The sequence below is a fragment of the Miniopterus natalensis genome, chromosome 20 (genome assembly GCF_054644295.1).
Source record: "Miniopterus natalensis isolate mMinNat1 chromosome 20, mMinNat1.hap1, whole genome shotgun sequence".
NCBI lineage: Eukaryota > Metazoa > Chordata > Mammalia > Chiroptera > Miniopteridae > Miniopterus > Miniopterus natalensis.
Window position 1 is genome coordinate 21,336,219 of NC_142100.1, and position 27,515 is coordinate 21,363,733.

Sequence of the window (27,515 nt, forward strand, 5' to 3'; positions counted from 1 at the left end):
CAAAGGTGCCAGTAGCCAAGGCAAGGAAAAAAAGGCCACTTGCTGCTCAGTGCTGAGCCCCCAACAGTTATCAATACAATCCTTTCCCCAGAAAACAAATGCTGGTGTACTGTTAGGAAGACAAGTTAACACAATCATTTAAATAAATAAAAAAACCTTCAATGGCAACACACACTAAATGTATCTAAGTAATTCCACCACAGGGCACTAGATAACCAAAAGCTACCTGCTATTACAGGATGTTACACACACCACAATGACAGTTCAAGCAAGAGAGATCTCCCGAACAGAAAAAGGCCGCCAAGCAGCAGCAAAAACATCTTAACAATGAAGGTCTGGGGACAGAGAAAAAACACAAAAAGCCCAGGCAACTTTTGATGAACAGCATTATTTATCCTGTCTTTAAATGAGCCTCAACCAGAAAAAAAAGAAAAAGAAAAAATAGATTACAAATTGAAACAAAAATATATCTGTACAAGTCTCCAAGTCAGTAAGGTTTGGTCTCTGTTGAAGCCAGGACTTTGCAGAAGGTGATTTACTTGTCATCACAGCCCCAACTTGCATTGGGGTGTGTAAATCAAGAGACAACACAAAGAGAATCGCTTGAGACCAAAGGAGTTACTTGCAAAAGTTTCCTAGGACGTGTCAAAGTCTACTGATTGCCCATAGAAATGCTTACACGTGCTCTAACCCCCAAAACTTCATAAACATTGTAAGGTGGCAACTAGAATATTAAAAACCCCATCACCCAATAAGTTGTATCTCTAGTTTAGGAGTGAGGGAAAGGGAGCAGGGAGTGCAGGGGAGGCTGTTTCATCAGGATTCATCAGGAAGAGTGTAGGTTTAGTGGCAGCCACGGCAGAGCCTTCTCTGTCTTTGGCCTGGGCCAGACCTCCTGGGAGATCTCCTGGAGGCTGCGAGAGCCGACAAGGTTCCATGGGTTTGGAATGGCCAATGTGCAATAACAGCATCAGTGAAGAGTGCAATTTGAATCATGAGTGAGAGTCTGTAGATAACTGGTTATTGCACTATCAATCTCACCTCCCCACCCTCAATAGATAACCCAGATAATGAGCTCATGGCAGGTACCACTTCACCCACTCGGGAGCTGGGAAAATGAATTGCAAACGAAACCATCTGAAATGACCACTTCTTGTTTCCAGTTCGAGCTAAAATAAAACAACTGTGTGTGAATAAACCACTTGCATTAAATAACATTTAAAATATGGTACCTTCAACACATTGTGAATATGAGCCACTTCCTCCCCGCAGCCCCAATTACTTCAGTGCACGTAGTCCCCCAGGCAAATTTTTCTGTCGTTCAACCAGTGGAGTGGATGGCATACTCCGCCAGATGTTACACAAGGCATTTATTTCTCTGAGAAGGCTGAGAGCCAGGAGAATTAATCTCCTTCTGCTAGGACCTCTGCCCCAAGCTTCTGGGGAAATACCGAATTGGGCTTGACAAGGGGAGTAGCTACATGATCCACTAATCAGATTCAAAACATGAAAATCCACTGGAGAGTGTATCCCCCCTTCCTGCTCCTCTTCATGGTAAAAAGACCTGAAGACAATTAATAAAAAGAAATGTCCCTTCAAACTCAAAGGAAGCTTGGAAAAAAAACACACACAAAACAAAAAAAAATAAACAAATAAGTAAATTAAACTCCCAATACTCCTGAAAGTAAAATCGTCTCATGGTGACTGGTTGGAAGAAGTCGAGGCAGTAAAGAATGAAACAAAGATGGAAGCGACTGGCCACGAAAGTGCCTTGCAGAATCCACAAGAGTGTTCTCCATTGTCCAAGGCCAAGGAGCAATTCCCAAGTTAAAAACTTTCTATTAAGAAGAAAACAAAACAAAACCAAAAACCAAAAACCACTCCAGAAAAAGGGTCAAGGGAAGTAGAGCACTGTAGAAAGTCAAGCCGCTGACCTCCGGCGGATCACAAAGAGCCCACGCTGAAGCTGGCCCAAGTAAATCCTCATCTTGGTGCTGTCGCTGGTCTTTCTCACCCAGATCTGCAGGGGACAAGGAAAGGGAACAAGATGAGAGAGGCTGAGACTGAGGAGTCAATCTTCCAGAGAGTCAAAATAGCTGCATAAATTAGGTGTGGGCAGAAAACCGGCAACCTCTTCCTGTCCACTTGCAGGGCCTCTAAAAGCACCTCCTTGCTCTGGCCCTCCTACAGGCAAGCCTCAGTGTAGACAGAAGGCACCAGCCCGTGAACTCATTTCTCCCAGCCATCTCTCTTACACCTTTGATTAAGAAAATAGAAAGCACAATGATACTGTGTTCCTCTGACACACTAAGGCGTCTCCCCTCCAGGAAACATGTCTCAGTGTAGTGACCTCGTTGACACTATTATGTCAAAGGGTGATAATCTTCAACAGAGAAATAGAAAAATCTAACTTGCATTTCTATTTTCCTGAAAAATCCTGAAGTGTCAGAGACAATAAAGCACTAGATCTGAAGTTAGGTTTATGTACTAGGAGGCCATACATGCTCTGTACAATAGCCCATATGGCCAGGAGCAAAACTCCATTGTGAAATCACAACCCCTCTTGCTGAGGAGCAGCAGGTGTCTCTATTAGATCCCCTGTTCTGGTTTTGACTGGCTTGAGATGACATACAGATCCTGAATCCAGAGTAAAATGACATTCATTTATCTGGAAAGCTCTCCCTAACTTCCAAGTAAACAATCATTTTGCAAACTAGTCACATTTAAGGGCATTTTCAATTCAGGAAGCTGGTAGAATAGAAGAGGCTTAAGTTATTTCATAATCCAGTTTCATTAGATTGCTGTGCACTGGCACAAATAAGTTACAGAAGGTAGACACATAAAAATCAATTTTGCTGCAAACATTTGTGGACTGATAAAAGATTGATCCAATCCAGCTATTAAAGTTTTAAACTTTTAAAACTACTAACAATACAGGTTACACGTTGCCGACACCCTTCTAACGAAGGGCCCGTAGGAGAACTCACAAGCCAGTCATATCATCCTACAGTGGTGACTAGAGGAGACCAACACCTAGTGGCACGAGCCTCGTAGCTCATTGTTCAGAGGCACAACAGGACATGTCAGATTGGAAATGGCAGCAGGCAAGTAGTATTTATGGGTCAGATCAGGCCAGCACTCATTTATTTAGCACTTACTGTGTGCCAGACCCTGTGCCAGGTGCCTCAATACAACCTCACAGCATGAAACAAATCTATTAGTACACGTGAAAGTTCTAGAGAAAGAACAGAACGAAGATGCAGTATGATCTACAGGAAGGCTCCATTCTCAGTAAATGGTTTCCTTAAAAAAGCAGCAGGATTTGAAAGCATAGAAATCACACAGACTTGCCTTCCTTCTTTCCTGTTGTATAGCTAGTGGTTCTCAACTCAGTTACTGTACAGAGTTCACAGATACTACAAGGACTACACAAATCCATCTATATTGCAGTTAAGCAAAGTAAGGGATTTTCCAGGGTGATTTTGCCTATGTGCAATTTCTGCCTGAAAACACTGACTTTAGGCTCTAACCCACAAAGAACACACAATTCCTCTGTACTTTTTTAGTGGCCCTCACAATGCAGGTTGTCACCTTCTGCCTTCCTAAAGGGTGAGGGAGTTTGGAACCTACCTCATTAGCTCCGACAGAGCTGATTACACAGCTCAGTTTCTGGTTGTCCTTGGACTCCAGATAGATGGCTTGGCTCTTGTGGTACCTGCCAAAAACAGGACACAAGTTTATTATTTGAACCACTTTACTGAAGTATGATTGAAATGTAAAAAGCTGCATGTTTAATGTATATGACTCTATGAATTTGGGGATAAGTATACACCTGTGAAACCATACCACCATCAAGGCTACAGAAACACAGGGGTGGGCAAAAGTAGGTTTACAATTGTGAGTACATGAAACAGTTTACTCTTGTATTATTACTTATTCATTATTCTATTATTTATTATTAATTTGCTTTTGTCCACCCCTGTATATATCACTTCCCAAAGTTTCCTCCTGTCCTCTTTATTATGATTATTGTTTTTTTGTGGGTTTTTAAGAAGAACACTCAACATAAGATCTACTCACTTAAAAAAATGTTATGTATACAATACAGTATTGTTAAAGGCACAGATTTTTTTAGGAAAAAAGGAAGGAAAGAAGGGAAGGAAAAAAGAAAAGATCACCACAACACAAAATGTAAATTAAAAGAGTCTTAATTGATATTTGAGGAAGAGTCTGGATTTCAGGTTTAATTTAAAGGCGTCTATCCTTGGATTAGATGATCATCTCCTAATCTTCTAAATCTAATTTATATTCCTCTGCAGAGGGGGGAAGGGGATGCCAAGAAAAGGGCTAGGAAATTAACTCTATATTTACTTTTTTATTTGTACTATATGACCCATATCAAAAAGTAAATTATAATTTTTCAAGCAAAACTTGTTTATACCCCAAAATACCGAAGAAGGCTAGGTAGACAAAACAAATAGATGGACTTGAACAATTGCTCTGTTATTTATTTTCTACTTGTCCAAATAAGTCATCAACAAGAAGGAAGGCCAAATTCAGCCCTTACTTTGGTCACTCATTCAACAAATACTCATTAATCACTTATTGTGTGCCATTGACTGTGCTGGAGGTTGGAGGCAGAAGAGTGAATAAGGCCACATGGTCCCTGCTGTCACAAAACTTCAAATACAGCGACAGCGAAGGAGATGAAATAATCACACCTGGTAAGCAGTAACTAGGTGAAGTTCTGAGTATCCTAAGGTGCAACAGAATATCTAATGTAGCCTGGTCAGTCAGAAGAGCTGCTATGAATGGAGTAGACACAACAGACACTCTCCTTTCAGCTCCTATGTCTATTCTCTTGACCTATAGTGCAGGACCACCTTCAACTTCTACAAGTTCAGGAATAAGACTGAGCATGAAAGTGAGGAAGCCAGGGAAAAAGCCCAAATGGGACAATAATAGCTGCCACAGGATGAAGGAGCAGCTGCTGGGTTGTTACAAGGGCAGCTAAGCTGCTGCTGGCAGCCTTGGCTTGGGCCAGCCTCTGTTCAGTCAACAACATAACCTTTGGTTCATTATGGCTGCACAGATCTGGCTTAACTCATGTAAACTCCACCAAAACCAAAATGCATCTCCCAGCAAAGCAACGCACCTTATCATTTCCGTGAGAGAAGGAAGCAGGCTGCTCTGCCGGTATAATGAATAACCTACTGCCAAGACATTACCTACAGTAAAGGATGCGCCTCACTCCTACGGTCAGCTTTTCCCATTCTAGGCTCTAAGCACTCTTTAATCTGCTACTTAGGAGCTGAAAACTCAGGTTTCCAAGTCAACTGACTTTCCGAAAACACTATTAGAAGAAATCAAATCATAAATGCAATTAGAACAGTGAGACTGGTTTAGATCCAGTTTCAATGCGGCTTTTGGCCAGAGATTAGTTGGTAAACTGAGTTAGGGGACCTTCATTATGCCGAATCTGTAATACTGTCAGGTTTGACTTGCACAGCGCACGAGGAAAGGATGAATTAGTTCACAGCAAAACTCAAACTCGAGTTTCCCTCCCACATCTAACCCAACTGTCTCGTGTAAATGGTCAGAATACAAATATAGAGGGAAGAACATTTACAGTTATTCTATAGAGACTGTGATTTATCAGAGATAAAAAACACAAAACAACAGGCAACTAGCCTCAAGTCACTCTGATACTACTTTCTAAATAGTTTAATACGGGAGGTCATGGATGTGGTGCAGAAATATATGGCTAGTGTGGAAACATGCTCAATATACTGCTAAACAGAGAAAAAAAAAAACACATGTCCATATGTTTCTGTGTTTGTAACAAAACACATGCACGTTACATGTGCATCATACACAGAAAAAACTGGGTAAATTTATATGTTAAAATATTAAAATTTTATAAAAATATAAAATGTAAATTAAGAATGGTATTCCTTTTATTGCACAGCTTTCTTTTTTCCAGAATAAACAAGTATTACTTACATTAAAAAGTAAATAATATTTTCTTAAATCATGGTACGAGACAATACCTAAGTAAGAAAGATGAGGTAAAAACTTAATGTCACAAATTTCATCCCAGTGCCTGTTAAAGACAATAGTTAACTCTGGGAAACTATTCAAACAATTCTCGTGAGATGTGCTGCATTTTCCTTCAGATGTGCTCAGAGGCCAAGCCCTAACCACCTGACTAGCTTGAAAGTGAACACCAGCAGTAAACACTGCAAGCCAGTCCATTGCCCCTGTGCCATGGTCTGGGAATTAAGCACCTGGCCACCTCCTCAATGTGCCTGTTCTGGGATCACCAAATGAATGGTAGTGGCTTGAATGTCCACCATTGGTCACCATTTGTTCCACTGGAGAGCTGGCCAGCATGTTTCCCAAAGCAGCCCACTTCCAGCCTAACTAATTCCCATCTCTTCCTGAAGCCGAGTCTCTGGGACCTCCAGGGGATACTCATGTGCCACACAATGGTCCAGGAACCATTATCCCTGGATATCTAATCTATTAAATTGTCTGAATTCTTGGGGGGGGGGGGGGGGGCGCCTCAGTGCTCACATACGAAGTGTTTTTAAGATGAAACCAAAAAGTACATTATATCCTTAAAATACAATTTACTTTCCAATTTCTAAAGACTAATAAAAAAATGCAGGAAGAAATTCAAAATAGACATAAAAATGTTAAAAAGCAACATCAATTGAGCTAAATTAGTAAAAATGTACATTATTACTTTTCTGCCAATTAACCCATTTTACAAGCTACAACTCATCTCTGCTGAAAAAATATTTTAAACAGCCTCAGAGGACAAGCCCCAAATGTCAAGCTAACTTTATCACTTTATTACTAATGGAAATTCTGACCTGGGAATCCCTACAATTAAGCTCTTAGAGCTTTGCCTCTACTATTAAACCCAGTGAACTAGCATCACCACTACTCTTATGGAAGAAAGCAATTTCTTTAGAAGGTGGGTCAAAAAGTGGGGCAGGGAGGGGTAGAATTAATTTAATTTTGTACCCTACTGGGAATCTTAATATTGTTTCACTTCAAAAGAAAAAACCATGTCACAGCTATAGTACCTCAAAGAGTCCCAATTCTAGTTGTAAATATTCACTGTTTTGAGTTAAGTCTTTTGTGTCAGTTGAAGGCTGGAGGGTTAAATCCACTGAAGCAAGTGGGTGACTTCATTTCTGATTCACATTAGCAGCCCCAGATTTAATGTGAGGAGAGACTAAAGTCTGCCAGCGCCATCAGTTAGTTATTTTAAAGTATCAGCTACTTTCACAGTACTTCCTAAGAAGGGTCATTAGTCCAAATTGAAATGTGAGGAAAACTTGCAGCAGGATATAAACTGCCTTAAATGCAGTACTAAGACCAAGGCAAAGGGAAGATGCTTATCTTTCAAAACGAAATGTAGCTTGATAAGTGTTCTCGCCAAGATGGGAAGCCTGAACCACACTCATTTTGCTGAAGTCATTTAAAACTCAATGACACATGTTTTGCCAGAAATACTGTTTCGCCAAAATACTCCACACCACTGGAAAGAACATTAAAGCAGTTCAGTTCACCTCTCAGCCACAGGACAAGAATGCTGAAAGAGAAGGAAAAATGACAGCCTCTATCTGACAAGGACACAAACGGCAAACACCAGAGCCTGGTGAGACAGGAGAGGCTGGTTCTGTACTAGTAAACGTGGCAGCCAGGACTCCCATGAACACCTCCCAAATACGGAAGGGAGGGACCTGCTGAAAGAACAAATGTGACATGAACTTTGACTGCCAAGGCCAAAGAAGAGAAACACACAGAATACAGAAGAAAACAACAGTTTCAACATTTAACAGTAGAATAAAGGCAGCTTTAAATTCACTGAAAAAGTAAAATGCTCCCAAAGACCTTATTTTCAAAATTTCTGGTGCCACCGCGAGAAAGACAGTGCAATTCCTTCAAAATGCTTACGAGGTCTAACGCAGCAAAACTAACCACTCTGCTTAAATCCTGAAACACCAGTCACAGTGGATCCTTTCTTCAGAAAAACAAGAATTTCATTTTACAGCATTTTTCACCCTCAAGACATCTCATAAAGTCAAAGGATTAAGCCTTAGAAACGAAATATCTAAAGCAACACAATTACGAAAAGAACATTATTTGAAAGATCGTGTGGCTTTAGGACTCACAGATCCATAAAAATGTTATTGATAAACCTCATCATTTCTGAAAACATTTCTTATGTGTGGGCTAGATCTTTAAAGGTTATTTGGTTTTCACTATTGAAACATTTTTCATCTTATTTTGCCCCCAGTGTGTTGAGCTGTTAGGGCCTGCCACCTAGTGGTGGTATGTTCTGATAAACAATATTAAGATACAAGACTGCCAAAGAATAGCCAAATGAGAAGGGCAGAAAGGCACTAAGATCAGGCTTACAGACAGAGCAAGCTTTCATCATCCACTGGGTAATACCCAGTATAACCTAGTAAGTGGAACTGATTTATCTCAGGCATGACCAGATCACTAAGCATTTCTGCCAAGTTCAGGAGCACAATGTTATAAGGTAACTAACACACACAATGTTGGGGATTTTTCTTTAAGTGCAAAAAATTCTAAAATGCCATTACTCAAACCTTCCATTAAATAAATATACTGAAACTCAAAGGTCATTATATAGCCATTATAAATAGAGTAAACAATAACCCAGAAAAGCATTCTGCTATAACCAAGTAGAAAGGCAGAAGAATGCAAAGAGGTGTCCACTGTGACATAATTAACTAAGACTGTGCGACATACGGACAATGAATAAAGGAATATGTCAGAATTAAAAGAGCTGTGAAAGGGAAACAAGATCCGGGGTGACTGGACCTAGCAGAATGCCTAGTTACAGAACAGACAGTAAATGTTTGCTGAATGAGTAAATGTATGAGCTTTTAAGGTTCTTTCATACTATTTTGCCTTTTCCTTCCCAATGAAAATACTGGTTGTCTGAAGGTTTCAACCCATCTTTAATCTACACTGGTAATGTTTTACGACATAATTCCCCCAACTATGTTTCCTGGAAACATTCATGAACTGGATGACCCACTTGAAAGGGTCCCTCACCAAATAACACCTGATAACATCTTAGAACTTCACAGTGCACATGAGCATGTCAGTGGATCCAAAGAGCTACAACGAAAATCCCATTTATCTGAATTAACATGGTCATCCCCCAAACTCATCTGACCACAAAATCCTTTTTTCCGAAGAATACCTATTAATTTTAGCACCCAGGGGCAGAGTTAAGAGAAGACAGAGGAAGACAAACCCTGGCTCCAGTCTACAGGGCATCACAAAAGATGTAAGCCTGTAAATTGTAATATAGTAGCAGCAGCATGGAGAGAGAAAGGAGGGCCGCCATCAGAAAAACACAATTTGGAAAAAAATGGCCTTTAAAGATCTTACAACTATCATCAACCAAATGACTCTTGATACAAGTTTAAATATTAATGCATGGTTAGTACTATGTAAGTTTAGCAGCAGCTGTGCTCTGAAACAACTACAGACAGGCCCAGCTCTCTTTCCAAGTGGTTCTTTTGAGACTCTTAAGAGTAATCTGTGTTTTCCCACAACATACCATCTTTTATCATAGTACAATTTGCCATCTTCTATCCGGGCTTCAAATCTCTGGGCTGGAGACTCAGCTGGTGTGGCAGGCAAGTGTTCAGGAGAGGATGGAGATGCTGGAGGAAGCAAAGAAATATCTGAATGACTAGGCATGTAATGAAACATGTGCGTCTACCATCTAACATGCTTTAATTGAAATGCTATCGAAAGATGCTAATAATCATAATCATCCTTACAGTTGTAATAAATGGGAATCCAATAAAATTCTTGTATAGTACATCTAATGATCTTCAAAGCAAACCTGTGAGGTAGGCAAGGAGATTAACCTCACTGAAGAGGGGAGAAACCTGAGGCTCAGACAGGCTAAGGGATTTGCCCAAGGTCACTTAGAATAGAACTAAAATCCCAGTGACCCACCAGAAGCCCCAAAGGGCAAAAATTAGGTAAATCTCTGTAAAATTTATATAAAATAAAATTCCTATAAATATTTATTACTAGGTGGAGCAGGCTATTGGGTGTGTATAGAGTCAAGCTAATGCAGTGCTAGTAACTACGGTGGGGTGAAAGGATCTAAATTCACACACTTACTCGAATAACCCCTTCCCCATCAGGCCTTCAGAAACTCAGACCCTATGTGGACCACAGCAGCCCTCAGGAGGAAATGATTGAAAGAAAGAATCTTGTTTCCTTCCCCAAGACACAGTGAGCAGAGGGATGTGTGAGTAATCATAGTACTTAAAACAAAACAACACAAGCCCGGCTGGGCGTGGCTCAGCGGTTGAGCGTCGACTGTCGACCTGGGATCCAGGGGATCGGGGTTCGATTCCCGGTCAGGGCACATGCCCGGGTTGCGGGCTCGATCAATGACTCTCTCATCATTGATGTTTCTGTCTCTCTCTCTCCCTCTCCTTTCCTCTCTCTGAAATCAACAAAGATATATTTAAAAAACAAACAAACAAACACAAATGCCTTGCCAACACAAATTCCATCTAGCAGCCTAGCACTGACTCTCAAGTGGGGCTCTAGAAGGAATCACCATGAACACTGGGCTGGCCTCCTCTATAAGCTGGGACTGGGAGCAGCCTGCAAGTCCTTGGCCAGAGCCACACCATGAAAGACCACTGCAACAGCAGCACCTAGTACTTAACTCCATAAAGCGAGTAATACTGACAAATCCTTCTGGTTTCATTTTCAGAAAAGAATGTGAACTTAAATTTTATGGCTTATGCCCACACAGAAAGGAAATCTTTACCAGTCAATCAATCAAATGTCTATTTTACAATAAACAGGAAAAGACAAAAATAACTTTAACATAGCAGGGTTAAAAAAAAAAAAAATCAGGCAAGGGTGCACTTAGGGTTCCCTTCAGCTTTCCTGATTCTCCTACTAAATGTCACGGTGCCAGGTATATAAAAGAATTCACACCCCCATCTTAGACAAATGATGAACACTTTGTTTTTGAAAATGGCAACAATTCCCTGCCAGGAATTCGCATGCTTCTCCAAAAACACAATAAAAAATTGCACAAGTACCAATAACGTCATGCACTTACCTGGTCTCTTGGGTGACTTAAGCTGTAGAAAGAACAACAAAAAATCTTAGAGAAAATCACTTCAGATGCAACTTACGGTGTCAAAGGTATAAAACTGATTTAACAAGTAACATGTGAGCAAAGTAAAGCTGAAAACCATATCACGCCTAAGCTTTCAAATAAATCAAAAAAATCAAACTGTACCTTATTTAACGTTCTCAGATCCTCCATGATCTGTTCATCCGTTAACAAATAGTTTAGCTGGGGTGTTGAGAGTTAAAGAAATGAGTCTGAAAAGCACGGTTTCCAGACAAACAGAATTCAACAAAATGGTACCAGTATTTTAGAATTTACAAAGTGTGCTTATGTTACATGACATTTTTACAACAGTTTGTCTCTTGGAAGTTTTGGACTCTACTACTAAATGTCAGGGTGCCAGGTATATAAAAGAATTCACCCCCACCCCCCATCTTACAAACTTCAAGATGCAAAGGTGGAATGAGCATCAATAGGTAACTATAATAGTTGTGAGCATAGCACACAATGAAAGAACTTCATCCTGAACTTATGAAGTGCTTTTGTTCCAAAGATTTGAAGATTTCCACATACATACATGGGGTTAATCTTCCCTAGTAACTTAGATCCTCAGTTGTGAAGAGAAAGGGACCTGAAGTTATGCCCTTTCCTGGTGGCAGACAAACAACTGGACCATTTTGTGAAAATGGCTATTAGATCCTCAATACTTCCCCATATGTCATCTTCCCATTCCCATTTCTTTTATTAAAGAGGCTTCTTTATGTCTGACTGAAATTTCATTTGCTTTAAGAAGTTTGTAATCCAGGGATACACATAACCGAGGTAGAAAAGGCAGATATCACTGTACTCATTTTGCAGGTGAAAAAAAATTAAGGTACATGAAATTTTCAGTTGCCCCTGAATCTCCAAGTGAGTATTAAAACCAGGTTGAACTGCCAACACAAAGTACCCTTCCAAAGACTGCTCTGTCAAAATCCCTCCCACAAAAAGCAGTAGCAACTGAGGAATCCAATCATAAAATGGCCAAGTCCGCCTTTCCAATCAAAGAGGACTACTTTCTGTAGGACAATAGCCATGTGTATTTTATCAACTGATTAATCCTTTAAGCAAAGGGTTCAATTCAATAGTCTTAAGGGGAAAAAAGTGATCAAGGCTTCATGCAAATGGATATCAGGAGCAGGTTTTCTCCTCTTGTCTGGAATGGGGACAGGATCATTTGGTCGCCTCCGCAACTTTCTGGTCATGATGGGTTTCACTTCCATAGAATCTGTGGCAAGAATGAATGGGTGAATCTATCCAAACCCCACTGAAGTCAGCGAGAATTTCTGTAAAGTAAGAATACCTGCCCTGTAACCCACTGGTATAAGACTCTTTTAGAGGCCAGTGGCATCTGTGCCAACAATTTTATGAGATCTTCATTTACAAACACGGACTCTTTATTTAATAACCTTTTGTAGCTACTTGACTATCAAGAATGATACAATGAAGGCTCATCATAAAGGCTTCTTTTCATTCTTCTTGACCTCTCTGCAGTCTAACACTGGTTGTCAGCTCCCCTCACCTTAAAATCTCTCCTACCCAGCCATTGCCACACAAATCTCTCCTTCTCTCCTGACCTGCCCCTTAGAAACTGGTGATCTCTGGAGTCCAGTCAGTCTCAGCCTGTATCCCAATGAATCTCTGATCATCAACTCCAGGTCCACCTACCCTTCTGAATGGCCACCAATAGCCTACATAACGATACATTCTTCAAACCAATTCATCTCTTCTTGTTTCACCTCCCAAGGCTGCCTCCTTTCCTGTGTCTCAGGGGCGTCACATCTATCCATCCTACCAAGCCAGAACAAAATCTATCTGTGACTTGTCTTCCTTCATCCAAGCATCAAATCCACCAGATAATGGCAGTTCTGCTTTTTAACTATCTCTCAACTCTAACCCCTCATCATATCCTCACCTCCCTCAAAGTGATCTTCCTAAGACACAAATCAGGTCATTTTGCACCTCACTCAAATATTTCAATGGCTCACTGCTCTCTACAAAATAAAGGCCAAGCCTCACTTCTGGTCCTCCTCACTTCTTTATTCGCACAGACCCTGTGTGTGAGCTTTTAGCTATTTTGTTACCCAAAGGCACTGTACTTTTTATGCCTTTAAGACTTTGCACCCTGTCCTCTCTGCCTAGCGTCCTGTTTTCTGCCCAGTAAACTCCTACGCAACATGCCCCTCTGACCAATTCCATTGACAGTAATCAGAACATTTGTACAAACCTCTACTGCCAAGCGCCATAAAGTATGAGACATTTCCCCCAACAGATGCTTGAATTCCACCCCAGCGTGGAATCTGCCCCCACCCCAGTCTGATGATGAGATAAAGTTAACTCGAGATTATGCACACTGTCAACAGGATAGACAGGAAAGCCTTGCAGAATTCTCATGTAACCCTCCCACTACAGCAAACCATGGGATATGAGTATATAATACACACGCATACAAAGTCAAATGATGCTTCTGCATGCTGCTCTTAAGATATGGGCGAACGATTTTTTCCTCCCAAGAAGAAATGGAGGTAAAGTAATAAGAACCACAGACCTAATGAATATTGATAAAAGCGTACTTGGAAGTGGGGATAAAAGGAAGGACAAACATACAGGCACCTTTGGGGAAAAGGTATGTGGGGGGGGTTCTCCCTAAAAGAAATCTCTTACCCTATGCCAAGATGCCACCCTTCTCCAGTTACTTACTGACCGGTGGGTCTGAATCCCTGCTGTGGCTATGTGACCTAAGGCAGGCTACATAAATACTCTGTCTCGTTTCCTTGTGTATGAAATGAACTATCAATAAAACTGCCTTCACAGGGTGTTGTGAGGATTATGTGAGATGATATGTGTAAAGCCCTCTGTACAGTGCCTGCCATAACGAGAGTTCAATCAATGCTAGTTTTTATTACTGTATTTTCAGCCAGGAAAAAACTATACAAAGATCTTTTTTAAAAAGTCAAGGTGCATACAGCTGAAAAAGAAGTTACAGACTTGAAGGCAACTGAAGTCAATTGTGAGGCTTTGCAACATTCAGACCTAACTTAGAAAACGGTAAAAAGGGAGCTCACTCAACCCTAAAGAGCACCAGAGAAAAAGCATCTAGCTTGTGAACATCAAGGCATGTTCTGTCCACTACAGAGAGTGGCCAAGTGTGCCCTTCCCCATGGCTACCATACCTGGGGGGTGGGGAGGGGGGGGTAATACATTGAGCCAGATATTATATAAAAATGATAGAGCTGCCTATTTTGATATTATATTTTGAAAAAGAACTCCTATTTTGGTATTATAATTACTCATGGCTACAGCTATGAATTCAGTACCTTCTGAAAGAAACTAACAGCCTTTTTACTGAGGTCATGAGTAGCTTCAACAGGGGCCTGAGTTTTAGAGAATGCCCCTGGTGGACCAAGAATTTACAAAAGAAAATGAAGTGACAGTTAAGGGTCTGTTGGAAGAATGGAGAAAAGGCAGCTATTCTGAATACCGGAAGAGGAAAAATGAATTAAAAATGATAAAGCTCCCCACATTTTCAAGCTCGTTAAATTCCCTTTAATTATTTGGGTTATTTATTATCTTGGCCTCAACTACAGAGAAAACACACACACTCAGGTAATTCTACCTATAACCTCACTGCTCTAAGTGTGCTCCGACCAGCAGCAGCAGCAGCAGCAGCAACTGCCGCCACCGCCCCTAGGAGATGCTTAGAAATGCAGGCTCATGGGCGGCACTCCAGACCCCCTGAACCATAATCTGTGTTTTATCAAGGCCCCCAAGTAAATCATACACATTCAAGATGGGGGAGCATGACCTAAACTTATCCTAGGTTCTTTACTGCCAATACACCTTTCCATATGCACAATCCAGCTGTCCTCATAAGTTCTCCACAAGAGGTTAGGGAAGTGAAGAGAACCTCCCAAATTCCCATGGAGGTCTGTAAACGCTTTAAGTCCTGTGCAGACAAAGCAGGTCACTGGATCCACCCATTTCTAATGGGTTATTTGGACTAAGCTTCTCATCAGTCTTACTTCATTTTGGTTTTCAGGAGATCTTCATGCTGAACCAGGAGATTTTAAGAAATCTCTTTTCTGGGCAGAGCTGGGCAACACTGCTGCTGGGCATCAATCCACAAAGGTGAAATAAGTCACTCAGTGAGAGGAAGGAAATCAGGCCTTTAATCCAACACCATAGCAGCACCATCTGTGGAAATGCTAATTATCCTTCTAGCTCCAGTGCCTTTTCTTTCAACACTCTATCATTACCTTGGCAATGTCTCCATACCAAGAGTACCAACAAATGGCTTGAGGAAGGCCATCGGTACCTTTAATGCCCATGGCTAGCTTCGAGCACTTCTGTCATCTATTTTACTGCGTTACAAATGATTTCCCCCAGTTTATCTTTTCTACTCTGGCAGGTTCCGCCTTAAGTCACTGAGAATGCCTCCTGTCCCAGTTAAGGTTCTGGCTGTAAAACTGCCTGGCCAAACAATGTCTATCGCTTGTCAATAATTAGGATGCCAAATCACAGGTAAGGTGATGATATCCTTCCCTGCAGATGGAGAGGGAACAGCTATAAAGGACAATTATTTCCCACTAGCCTAATGAAGGCTCCCGAACATCTGGTGGCTCTAGCAGAGAGTGATGAGGCGTCAATGCCAGTCACAGTCACCATCCGAGAAAATGGTGTGCAGGTCAGAAAACAGGCAGGAAGGCTGGCACCAAACTAGGTACCACAGTGCTCACAGTCTAATTAAAAAAGCATTGCAACAAGAACAAGATGGTGCTGTCTGAAGATGCTACTTTAGCATCCATCCTCACTCAAAAAACGTTCCCGAGCTGCTTTCAGAGGTCTTCAAGGGATTCACTCCTTTTGCCACGTCTCTCAATGAGGAAACTATCAGAGGAGAGATTTTTCAAGGGTGAAACTCCCACTTTAGACACAACCACATTCTCATCAGGGTATCATGGGGTTGGAGCTAGAAGTTTATGTCAATTGGGAGGCCAATTTCCGTCACTGGTTCACAGCACCGGAAATACGGATGGGGAAACAAAGCTCTTAACTGTTACTTTTAGTTTCAAGGTCAACCCCAAGGACTTACATAAAAGCAATGCGTTTGCTAAGGGACCCCTACTAAAATCAGGCATGCCAGCGCCCCAGTACCTTCAGAATATGATTAAATTTGGGGGTGTGCTGAGACCTCCCACTTCATATCCAAGTGACCAACTCACCACTGACTTTCCTTGTGGTATTTGCTGATGAAAATTTTGCCAAGTTCCACAATAGCTAATTCAAGCTAATTCCTGCCCTGTATCCATCTAGGACTCATCAGTCTATATATGGCAACAGAAGAGTCAGCCCATATTGCTTCTATCCTCAAACCTGCTGAGTTTCCATATGCAGATTACTAAATCCTAGAAGACAAGGGAGGGACTGGCTCTGAGTCGATGTAACTTGCTACCTTTACAGGAAAGTAGTTCAGTTTAGCTACCCTTGCTGAAATCGTATCAGGTCTTTCTAAAATGTTCACAGTAAGGCCTGGGAGAAGGGATATAATAGCATAGGTGGTAGGGCCAAAAGCCTCTGTTCTCACATCTAGGTCAAAAGAAGACAAGGTCTTTTCTGTAATTAAGGCAGACTGAAAAAGAAAGAAGCAGAGGAACTCAGGTACCTAAGTAATCTGTGAACATAACCAAGACACGAATGGCAGCTGACCCAAGAATTACATTAAATAAAGCATAAGCCAGAGGTTGCAGTTACTACTAAAGGTTGAATATCCAATTCATTGAATACTTGTTACGTTCAGAGCACTGTGCTAGCCACAATTGTGAGACAGGGTATGATCAGCCCATTTTACAGAGGGGGAAATAGGCTCAGAGAGGTTAAGTAGCTGACTAAAGTCACACAGCCAATACAAGACAAAATTAGATATCTGACCTGTCATGTCAAAGCTCATTCTTTTAGCTTGCTCCATTCTGATGAGATACTGAGACATAAGACAGGAGTTAACCGGGCTTCCACCGCCCCCCAGGCCCTGCCTCAGGCCTCCCAGGACCCTCTGGTGCTTTCCTACCTCCAGTCAGTTCCATTGTTAGCTTTTCATTTTCAATCATTTTCTTCTTTTCTTCTAGCTCAGCAATTAGGTTCTCTTTCAGCTCAACCTTCTTGTCTTCAAATTCTTTCACTGCTGCCTTCTTTTCTTTAATGTAATTTCTTTCCACTTGTTCAGTCTGAGCAAAAGAAAAACAGAATAGGGTACATGGCCCCGGCAGCCAGGGCTCTACCTTGAAGTCTGGCCCTGCACCCAAAAGCAAAGAAAATACCTTTACTAGAAATATGAGAAATAGGTGCACTCGCACAACCCCGCAGTCACTGGGTCTCTGGGAGCCAGCTTTCCAATGAATGCGTGAACTCAAACCACACAACTTGTTTGTTTTTGTGAGTATACCTCACTTGCTACTCAGGTATTTCATCTCTTCCACAGCTTGTATTTTATGGCTTGTGTGTTTAAATAGAACATTAATTCCTCAAAGATAGTAAATAAACCCTTTAAGGACACAATTTCAAAGGAGAACAGTACATTCCAGATGAAATATCTATATTCAAAATTAACTGAGTCAAGATGGCAGGAGTTACTGTATGTTTTGATACCGTATGCTCTGACAGGAAGATAAAGATCAACCAGAGTAGATCATTTATTAGGTGTCTGAACCCCAAAGTGCTGAACACTGAAATTATACTGAATAAAAATTGCATAAACATTCATTTTCTAAATCTCACCAGGGGGCTTATGGTGGGCAGTGGCTATGGATTGTGTGATCCTTCAGGATGTGACTGTGTGTGCCGCACTGACTTGAGTACGAAATGGTTTCCAATAATGTGGTTCTGATAGACCATGACCTTCTCACATTCATGTGTGGCTCTGATAAACTCACCCCCCCACCCCCACACACATGCCATCCCAGGAGCAGTACACCATTCAAGATTCAGGCCCTCACCTCTGTACCAAAGCTCTGTGCTTCACACAGAACCAGCACCGGATGTCTGCTGAATGAAAGAAAAGTTTTAATCCGTCTTTCCTGCTGATACAGAGTCTCAGCTGTAAAACTGAACTATTGGGCCAATTCAGAAATTGGGGCCTTTGAGGACCAACATAATAAATTATGAGGCCACTATAATTCAGACATACTCCCAAGTAGCTTTAATGTGAGATCAAAGTCAACAAGAAAGCCGTGAGGGGTGAGTGTCCCCTAGTCCCCTGTGACAGAGGCTACCCAACAAACAAATGAATAGATGGGATTTCTGAATTGAGACCAAATGTCCTTTCATCAAAGAGAACAGTGACAAAGGCTTCCAGCTGGAGGCTTCCCAACTGTCTATTTGGTGATAGAAGGAAGGGCCACCAATTGGGAGAGCAAGATCCCAGTTTGAGAAAGAGCCTGCAAACCCAGAAGATCCGTGATACTTACTTCCAGCTGGAGGAAGAGTTCTGAAAGAGACAAAACGTGCAATTAGATTCGCTAGGCTGTGTCACCTTTCTAGAGAGTGTGTTAGGATTCATTTAGGAGCAGTAATTGCTTTTTGAAAGCACGATTACCCAGAGCAAATGTTTTCATCAGTAAAGTGCTGATATACATGAAGGGGAAGGATGCAGGAAGCACTTGTGTCTACTTAAAAGTTGGCCCTGCATAGCATCAGCTTTGGCAGTTCTGCCCAAGGGCAAAAACAAGCAGCAGGAACCAAACTACCTTGACAAAATAAAAATAAAAGTTATCCCTTTTTTCACTCCATACCTATCCTCCAACAGTCCTACAGAGCAGGATGAGTCAGGAAGAAGCAATGCAGTTACTCCAGAAAGAGTCAATATTGACGTTTTTAAAGCCTTGTGTGTCAGGCTCTGTGTGGTAAGGAAGGACAGTCCCCGAGTACTCAGAGGGCAGAGGTTCTGAGCCCTCCTGGGCTTTGCTCTCAGGCCACCAAGCCTCTGTTCATGGACATGCCTCCATCAGCAATGCCCTCAGGTCTGATTCATTTCCAAGTTTCAGATCTAATGCAGCCACCTCCAACAAGCCTCTCCTGAGGACCCTTTACTCACCATCCACTCTTAGACACCTGAAAGTATCTACCCGACAGTATTCAAGAGTTTATTTAGCACCCTCTGTGTGCCAGGCAACTAGCAACTGTTAATCCAGCAGCTTCCTCCACCACTAGATTGAAAGACCCTCTGCAAAACCCAGGACTTGGAACAAAAAGGTCCCTGGCTTCTGATCTTTCCTGGGTGACAATGGAGCTGCTGCATAAGGTCGACCAACAACTGCAGGGGGTGCTGTTCACATTTCACTATGGTCTCCTTTGCAAATCTGATAAATCCTATGAATCCATTCCCCCCATTAAAAAAATCACATGTGCACACATTCACACATACATCTTAAGATTTTGAGAGTCTCAGATACTCCAGGTTAAGAATCTAGATGTCAAATAACAGTTGTTGAGTGAGTAAATTAACTGAAGGACAGGCCACTCATTCTTTTCTAACCCCTGAACACTCTGATCACTGGGAATCCCTGGGCACATGAACACAGGCACACCCAGTCCAACATGCTCACTCCTGTGATCACTTTGGAATTGGGCCACTCATGAACAGGTCAAACATCTGAAGTCTGTGCCATCCTGAGAAATCACGCTTGCACAGACAAGTCAAACTGACAATTAGCACTCAGAGTTGGTGGTGGTGGTTTTAGTTAAAGCAGCCAGACAGACACAACTAAAGCAGGTGGGTTTTCTCTGCATGGAATGTGCTTTTTAAAGCTCAAGCCATGACTAATTAAGGAGCTCTTCTGCATTTTTGTGGGGGTGGGGGATGTTTAGGAAAGATCACACGAGGACAGAACTGAGAGTGGAATTAAGAAAAACAACTCCATACTCACCCTGCAGTTCTAGCTTAAGAAAAATGACTCACATTAATTTTCTTTCCTTACATCTTAAACCAATTCCATGAGGTACGTTCCCCTCTATGATGGGGAAACTGAGGCTCCAAGAGCAAATACCTGCTACAGGCATAAGACCTAAAGTGATGGAAGACCCAGACCTAGGACCTCACTCTCCATGGCACTACCTCCTTTCCCTACTAAAGAAGAACTCTAGGAAAAGGGTTGAGGACTTTAAAGATGGGGTGTGGGAGGAGTAATCATAGGGGCAGGAGGGATGTAGGTGGGTAGAATGCTAATGGCTATATCTCCACTGTCCCAGCACCCCTCACATCCTTCAGCTCCTTTTCTATCTGCTGGTGTCCACTGAACATCTACTCACTGAGGGAGAGAAAGAAGGGTTCCATCAACAGAAAGCTGGGAAGTCACTGGATCAGAAAGTAAGAGGACAGCACCCAGACCTCATTTTAAAACCCGACGTTACTTTTACCACTGCAGGAATAAACAACATGCTGGCACTCAAAATGCTGGCTGATGAGAAGCTTCAAAATTTAACACAAAAGATTTCCTATAAACACAGCAATCTGTGTTTACATACACTCAACAGTCATCACATCTTACTTTTTCTATGATTCTTAATTTAACTTATAATGTTCCTTCATTTATGCTTTTGGATATCTTTTGTCAGTGAAACAGCGCATTTCCTTAAGTCAAGGACAATGTCTTACACTACTTTATATTGCTAACAGAAATTAGATGTAGCAGATGCTCAACAAATCTTTGTTGAATGAATACATTTACTGTGTACTACAGACCAAAAGCGTATTCTTTTTCTCTAAATGTTTATAATACATTTAAAAGATGTCCTCCCAGAGCACAGAATACCAGAAGCAGAAAACTCAAAACAGGAGTAAAACAACCTACAATCCTTTTCCATGTCAGCTCCTCTGATCGTCCCTTAAGCCAGCCATGCAGGCCCAAGAAAGAATGCGCAATTCTTGGGGCACCAGGGGGGATACCCTGACTGCAAGGAGCCTCTACTATCAGCCTTGAGTATGGCCACTGGGAAAAAGATGAAGCATTTCACATAACTGCACCTTTGAAGTCTCTCTTCCCTGAAACGCCCCCTCAGTGCCATATCTGAGACATGTGGGGAAGAGCTCCCGCGCCCGCAGCGCACCGACGGGCTCGGGGGGAGCATGCAGGCGGCACAGCCTGCTGGGGGCGTCTTACCCGCGTTGCGCAGCCTCTCCTTGTACTGCTGGTCCAGCTTCTTCATCCTCCTCTGGTACTCCTGCAGCGTGCCTAGTAGTGAGGATTACAACAAAGTCACCTTGAAGACATGCCCTCGGTCTTGGTCCCTACAGGTACTTTCCAGCACCAACAGCGACTGTCTTAGTAACATCAGAAAGAAACGCAAACCGCAAAAAGGCACACGCAGAGCTAAGTGGACTCTGGCTCCCAACCAAGACACGGCAGAAGTCACCGCAGTGCAGTGGGCTGACACCCTCCAGAGTGAGCGAGGGGTCAGAGAAAGGCGCAGGCAACTCGAGAGATTCTGATCACCTGTCGCTACAGTTTGAGTCAACGAGCTTTCCTTTCCTGGGAAAACTTCTCTCTCTTTCTATAAGCTAAGGTCTAGATCACTGCCATCTAGAACTGTCTCTGCAATCATGGGTATGTTCTATGTTGCACTGTCCAATATGGTAGCCACTAGTCACACGTGGCTACGAAGCACTTGAAATGTGGCTAATGCAACTAAGAATCAAATTATTAATTTTATTTAATATAAATAGCTACACGTGGCTAGTGATAATACTGGACAGCTCAGGTTTTGAGTCCTACCAAATCCCTACTCATTTCATTGCTCTTCCCAAAAGCTGCTCATTATGAGGGTCCCAATTAGTGTTGGAAGTGTTTCCTAATCATAATGCTTTAGTCAGACATACAGGGTTGGCCAAAAGTAGGCTTATAGTTGTGAGTATGCAAAACACAGAGTTTATTCTTATATTATTTTCCATATGAACAACTGTAAACCTACTTTTGCCCCACCCTGTATTAGCAGCATCTTTTTCAAAATCCCCCACTCAACCATGCCTTCCTTACAGACTTGCCAGAGTAGAATGTATTTCTTTCTCTGGCGATAGTTCCATTATCATGGAAAGAAAAAATAGAAATAAATTTAAAAAGATGTGTGATTGCAACTCATGGGAACATTTTCACTATTAAGCAGAAATCAACACAAGACGGAACAGTCCAAGCAATGAAAGTACCCAGTAGAAAAGCAGTTTCACTGATGAGGGGACTCCACAAAATGAAGCCAAAGAGCTAATGGCAGCAGCTAACTGTCCCTGAGCTCTCACAGTGTGCTGGACAGTGCTAGTCATTCTTTGCACATAATCTCACACACTGTCTTTTTTTTTTTCATTTTGTAGATCAGAAAACAAATTAAGCAAGACCAAGGGATGTGCCCAAGGTCAAATCTCTAGAAAGCAGTGACGCTGGGATTCAAACCCATGGTGAGACTCAAGAGCCTGTGCTCTTAACCCCCATGCTGAACTGCTTTTAGCAGAAAAGCAGTATTCAACAAGACACAATCCATTTTTAATTTACCAAGTAAAAAAGAGAAAACAAAGTAAGGAAAATCCACAGTTCATTAGTATTTAGTTTAGTGCAACTTTACTTTTTGGAAACATCATCACTCCTACAAAATGTCCAGCTGTAGGCACAGTGATATTCAGTTCATGCTCTACAGAAGGCCCTAAGTGACATTCAAAATGGCTTAAAAATCAAACTTACTGACAGAAGACAGCAAGATGTACACTGACACAACTAAAATCAGCCCCACCAAATTGTAATCACTCCAACAGAGAAGTGAAATACACAGATTTCAAAGGTTTGCAATATTAAGAAGTATATTTAGAAATGAAGGATTAAATCGCACACCAACCTTCCTGCAGTTGTTGCAACTGTCTCTTGAGAGAAGCCAGTTTATCCTGATACATCCTGTAAAGAAAGGAAAGCCACACTGAAAGACAAAAACATTCAGTACTCAATTCCAAAATAATCTACACACAGAAATTATTACCTGGGTTGTTACAGAAATGTCATCAGTATCCTTTAGCTGTTTAAAATGTACCAGCAGCTAAAGGGATCAGAAAGGGACAAGGATTCTGTGTGCTTGAATCCTATCCCAATTTTGTAGATTCTTCTGTTATCCCACCTTTAGAGAATCAGTCTAAAATCTACAAACATGAATGGACATGCAGATTTTGATAAATAAGTGGCAATGATAAAGAGTTAGGCAAGAACATATAAAGAAAATTTCAAAGTGTGAGGCCATTTCCTTATAGATTTACAAGATAAGTAAAACACACACAAATGTAGGAAAGGCATTAAACATGGCTCATATCTCAACTCTACAATTAGATTATAAGTTCCAAAGAGGCAAGATTATGCCTTCAGCACATTTTTCTGTATAGTAGCATTGCCGTGTAAGCACTAAGTTAATAAATCTTCATGTCATTTTTAAAAGCACTACTTTTTTAGGATCAGAGAAATAATAGTAATTCAGTACCAAAAGTTAAAATGCATGATTTTCAGCCCCAGCTGGATAAGAACACATAGCACACATAAAGCAAAAGAACCTGGTGTGTTATTTTTTTTCCTCTCACACTGACTGAGCTATAGGCAATTATACACTCTGGCAAGTCTGTTTGAATGGTAGATTTCACATGTAAATCACAATTCAGCAATATTTTTATTTCTCCCTGAAAAACACCCCCAATTTCAAAAACAAGATTTGCAACCTGAAAAAAACCCAAAACCCACTATCCTACAGATAACAGGCACAACAGCATTTTGCTTGGTCAAATAAAGCCTGCAAATACCCCCAACTATCTACAGGTTAAGGAAGAAGCAGGCAGAATCTGAGAATTACTCAGCGTGTCTGATTCTTTTAGGAAAATTTTGATATACTCTCAGTGCTCGCCTTGAAGCATGCAAGGAATTCCATTTTAATCAAAACTATTTATCGTCAAATATTAAGGGGCACATTCTTTAAAAGACTGTCTCTAAAAAATTTTGAAACGTGTCAAGTACAGGAGGGAATGGGTATGTAAACTGCACACAAGAAGTCAGTATATGGAACCCAGCATACTAAATTTTCCACCATGGAATTCTCAGTCTGTCTCTGAAAGGGAATATTAACACACTGAAGAAGTAAAAACAACAAAAAATTCAGATTTGGAAAAAGAATAGGCATGTGAGAATACATTTCAAATGGGTCAAGGTAGATCAGTAAAAAGCCTAAAGAGAATAAAAATAATTTTTTTAAAAAAAAGCAAGCACAGTGTCAAGGATGAAGCTATGGGAAAAATCACATGAAGTTAACTTTCCTTTATTCAGCAGCACTGGTCAGATTTTAACTGAATTACCTCTTCAGGTTCCAAAGGTTGAAAAGAATGACAGAATTCAGAGAATGGTCACAAAACATTTGCAAATAAGATCTATAAGGAAAGGAAATGTGGACGATCTAGTTTATAGATTTTAAAAAGTCAAATCAAGAACCTCAAAATACACTCAACAAATACTTATTGGTATGGTTTTTTATACTGTCTTGCATCCATGTTTACAATAAAAGTGAGTGGTTTTAGTTTCTCTGGGCATACTTAGCTGTGGCTCTGTTGAAGACAATGAGAAGGCTAGGGTGTGAACGTGTGATAAATGGAAAGTGCACTGGAGCAGGAGTCCTGCTCTCCAAACCTGGTCACCCTGAGCTCTCCAGAATCTAGCACACCATCTAGCATGTAGATAATGCCAGGTGGGGTCATGCCTATCTGAGAACCAAGTAGCTGTGAAACCCTCTCTGATGGTTTTCACAGCTTAAAAAAAACAGTGAGAAACGGTTCTCTCCTGTTATACGGCCTCATTCCCTGGGGAACACTCCTTCAAGGTTCTTTCTAGCATATCTTCAAAAGATTCTTAAAACAGGAAGACTGGTTTAATGTAACAAATTTAAAGGGGGGGAGGATTGCACACATATACATGGTCCCTGGAAGCACTATGGTCAAAGCCATACACACAAGATCACTCTAGAGATTTCCTTGTTAATTCTATATTCCAAAAAGGAAATCTAAAAATCATACTCACTGTTCCTTCATTTCTACATAGTCGTCTTCATCATGCTTTGCCAGGTCAGTTTCGCTAGCATCCTCAGTGTCTAAGTAAAATCAGGAAAGAAGGATTTGTTAAAATCATTCACAGAGTTGATATCACCTGACACACTTAATAAACTTCTCGATTTATAAAAAACAACAACAACAAAAAAAGAATAATAATTCCAATCAATGCAGGCCTGAGTGAAGCCATCACTTAAAAAAATGTTACTTCAAAAAAGAAAATGCCATTTCCAACTCCTAAACAGTCAGATTTACGCAAAGAGCTTGCCTTCACCTCAAGTGCAGCCAGAGAACAGGGTGCATCAGACACAGGCAGTCATGGTCAAGGCTGCTGCTGCTGCAGGACATTGGCAGTTCAGGAAAAGGAGATGTGGGTGTAAGACTGGAAAACTACAGGCAGACAAGCCTTGGTCACTACTCCAAGACAACCTACCATGTACATTCTCTTCTGGTATATGCCTAGTTTGCACTCTTAACAGATTTTTCGTCACATATATACAAAGGAGAATCCGAATCAATGAACTGAACTCTAATAACTGAAATATTTTCAAAGTTACAACTACAGGGAGACAAGATGTTCACACGGAAACTTTCAGTACATTTTAAACACTGTTCTTAGAATAAGCAAAGGGCTGGTCAACATCCCTACCTAAGGGGGAGAAAAAAATCAATTTTTGCCTCACTGCTCCCCCTTGTGGGCATTAAAAGCGGTACAAGTGACAAATGACTCCCATTCAAAATTTCTGGATAAGCCTAGTCTACAAACATGGCTAAACCAAACGCAGTTAGCTCCTTCAACGTCACATCTGCATATGCAGCTGCCTTTTTAAAGGCTGTTACAAGTCCAATTCTCTACAAACCCTTCTGCCCTCCTTCAGTCAAGAGACCTTCACCGAGTTCCTGTCCCGAGCCAGCCACAGCACTTGGCACTTGAGGAACTGAGATGAATAAAACATACTCGTTTTCAGGTAGCTGGTCTGGCCTTTTGCTCCACAGCCCTATTTTCTGCCAAAACACCCCACCCATCTATTGGTCTCTCTCTCCTCTTTCTCCCCTCCAGCCAGGCTCCTTCAATCCCTCGGAAAACAGTGTTCCTCACACTTGCCGAAGTGTAAAACCCAGTTCCAAAAGCAAGCCTCTGAGAGGCAGTAACGATCATGCAAAGAGCGTGGAACTTCAAAACACAACCCCTGGGCACCATTAAGCAAACTCAAACCCCTTCCTTCCCTCTCCACCCCCCACCCCCCGGGTGTCCGTTTCCCCACACGTGAAAAAAAAACTAAGTTATTTCCTGAGGAGCAGGCTTTAAGGTGCCAGTACAATAATACTTGCTCTCATTCAATCCTCACACCTGCACTCGGGAGCCCGGAATGTGTTGTATTTGCTGGAGAAATCGAGGCTCGCTAAGCTTAAGCAAGTTATCTACGGTCAAAAGGTGGGTTAAGGGAGCCAAATTTAGACCTGCATCTAACGCTGCCAGGTCCCATAGTAAGTCTGACTAAAGCATCCCCCCCCACCCCCGCCCGGGGGGAGGAGGAGGGGGGCGGGTAGAGGGTTGGGAGCAAGCAACCTGGAAACCCGGAGGCCCAACGGCTTTGCTCTAATCCCGTCGGGAACTAAACGGGGAGAGGCACTCAATAGATGGCTTTCTCTTTCCAACCCGGGAAGACCAGAGACGGCGGGGGAAACGAGGAGCAGAACCTGTGACAACAGCTCCCTGAGGCCCTCCTTCCCTTAACTGTAGGGTACAAAGCACCCAGAGCTTCCCCGACCCCTGAACAGGTGGGGGGGGGGGCTCCCCGGAGCCGCGGCTCTCCCCGCGGCCCCTCCAGCCCGCCCCAAGCCCCGGAGGTGGCGCCGCCCCTTTCCCGAGCAGCCCCAGCCCTCCCCGGGCTGCCCAGCGAGCTAAAGGACGCGCCTTCATCCGACTCGCGGCCCCGGCAGCTGCGCTCGTCGTCCTCGGCGCTCTCCAGCTCCTCGTCTTCCTCAGGATAATACTCCGGAGCCGGCGGCGCTCCAGTCGGGGCCGGGGCCGGCGCCAACAGCCCCGCGGCACTCATGTCGCCTCTGACAACAGCTGAGCGGGCCACCCGAGGACGGCGGCCACCCGCCCTGCGGACTCGACGCCGGCCAAGCAGCGCCCTAGGGAGCGACCAACTTGAGAAGCCGGAGCCGCGGCGACCTCTTCTCCGTCTTCGAAAA

The 27,515-nt window shown here is 42.2% G+C and overlaps 1 protein-coding gene across 1 annotated transcript; it reads right to left on the reverse strand.

Moving 5' to 3' along the window:
- Nucleotides 1-372: 372 nt before the first annotated feature.
- Nucleotides 373-27,515, reverse strand: SUDS3 (SIN3A corepressor complex component SDS3). The gene is made up of 12 exons (XM_016201611.2): nt 27,232-27,515; nt 25,285-25,354; nt 23,084-23,139; nt 21,367-21,438; nt 18,676-18,695; nt 17,280-17,436; nt 12,348-12,443; nt 11,345-11,406; nt 11,162-11,183; nt 9,620-9,725; nt 3,631-3,715; nt 373-2,020 (listed from the first exon to the last, which is right to left on the reverse strand). The coding sequence occupies exons 1-12, from the start codon at nt 27,371-27,373 to the stop codon at nt 1,922-1,924; spliced, it is 987 nt and encodes a 328-aa protein (XP_016057097.1). The 5' UTR covers nt 27,374-27,515; the 3' UTR covers nt 373-1,921.

Bases quoted from the DNA above. Each gene is read 5' to 3' on its own strand.
- SUDS3 (XM_016201611.2), bottom strand. From the start codon at position 27,373: ATGAGTGCCGCGGGGCTGTTGGCGCCGGCCCCGGCCCCGACTGGAGCG. The intron at 11,184-11,344 runs GTACAGTTTGAT...TTCTTTCTACAG, and splicing joins ATCTGAGAACGTTAAATAAG to CTTAAGTCACCCAAGAGACC. The intron at 2,021-3,630 runs GTAGGTTCCAAA...TGTCCCCTGCAG, and splicing joins GCTCTGTCGGAGCTAATGAG to ATCTGGGTGAGAAAGACCAG.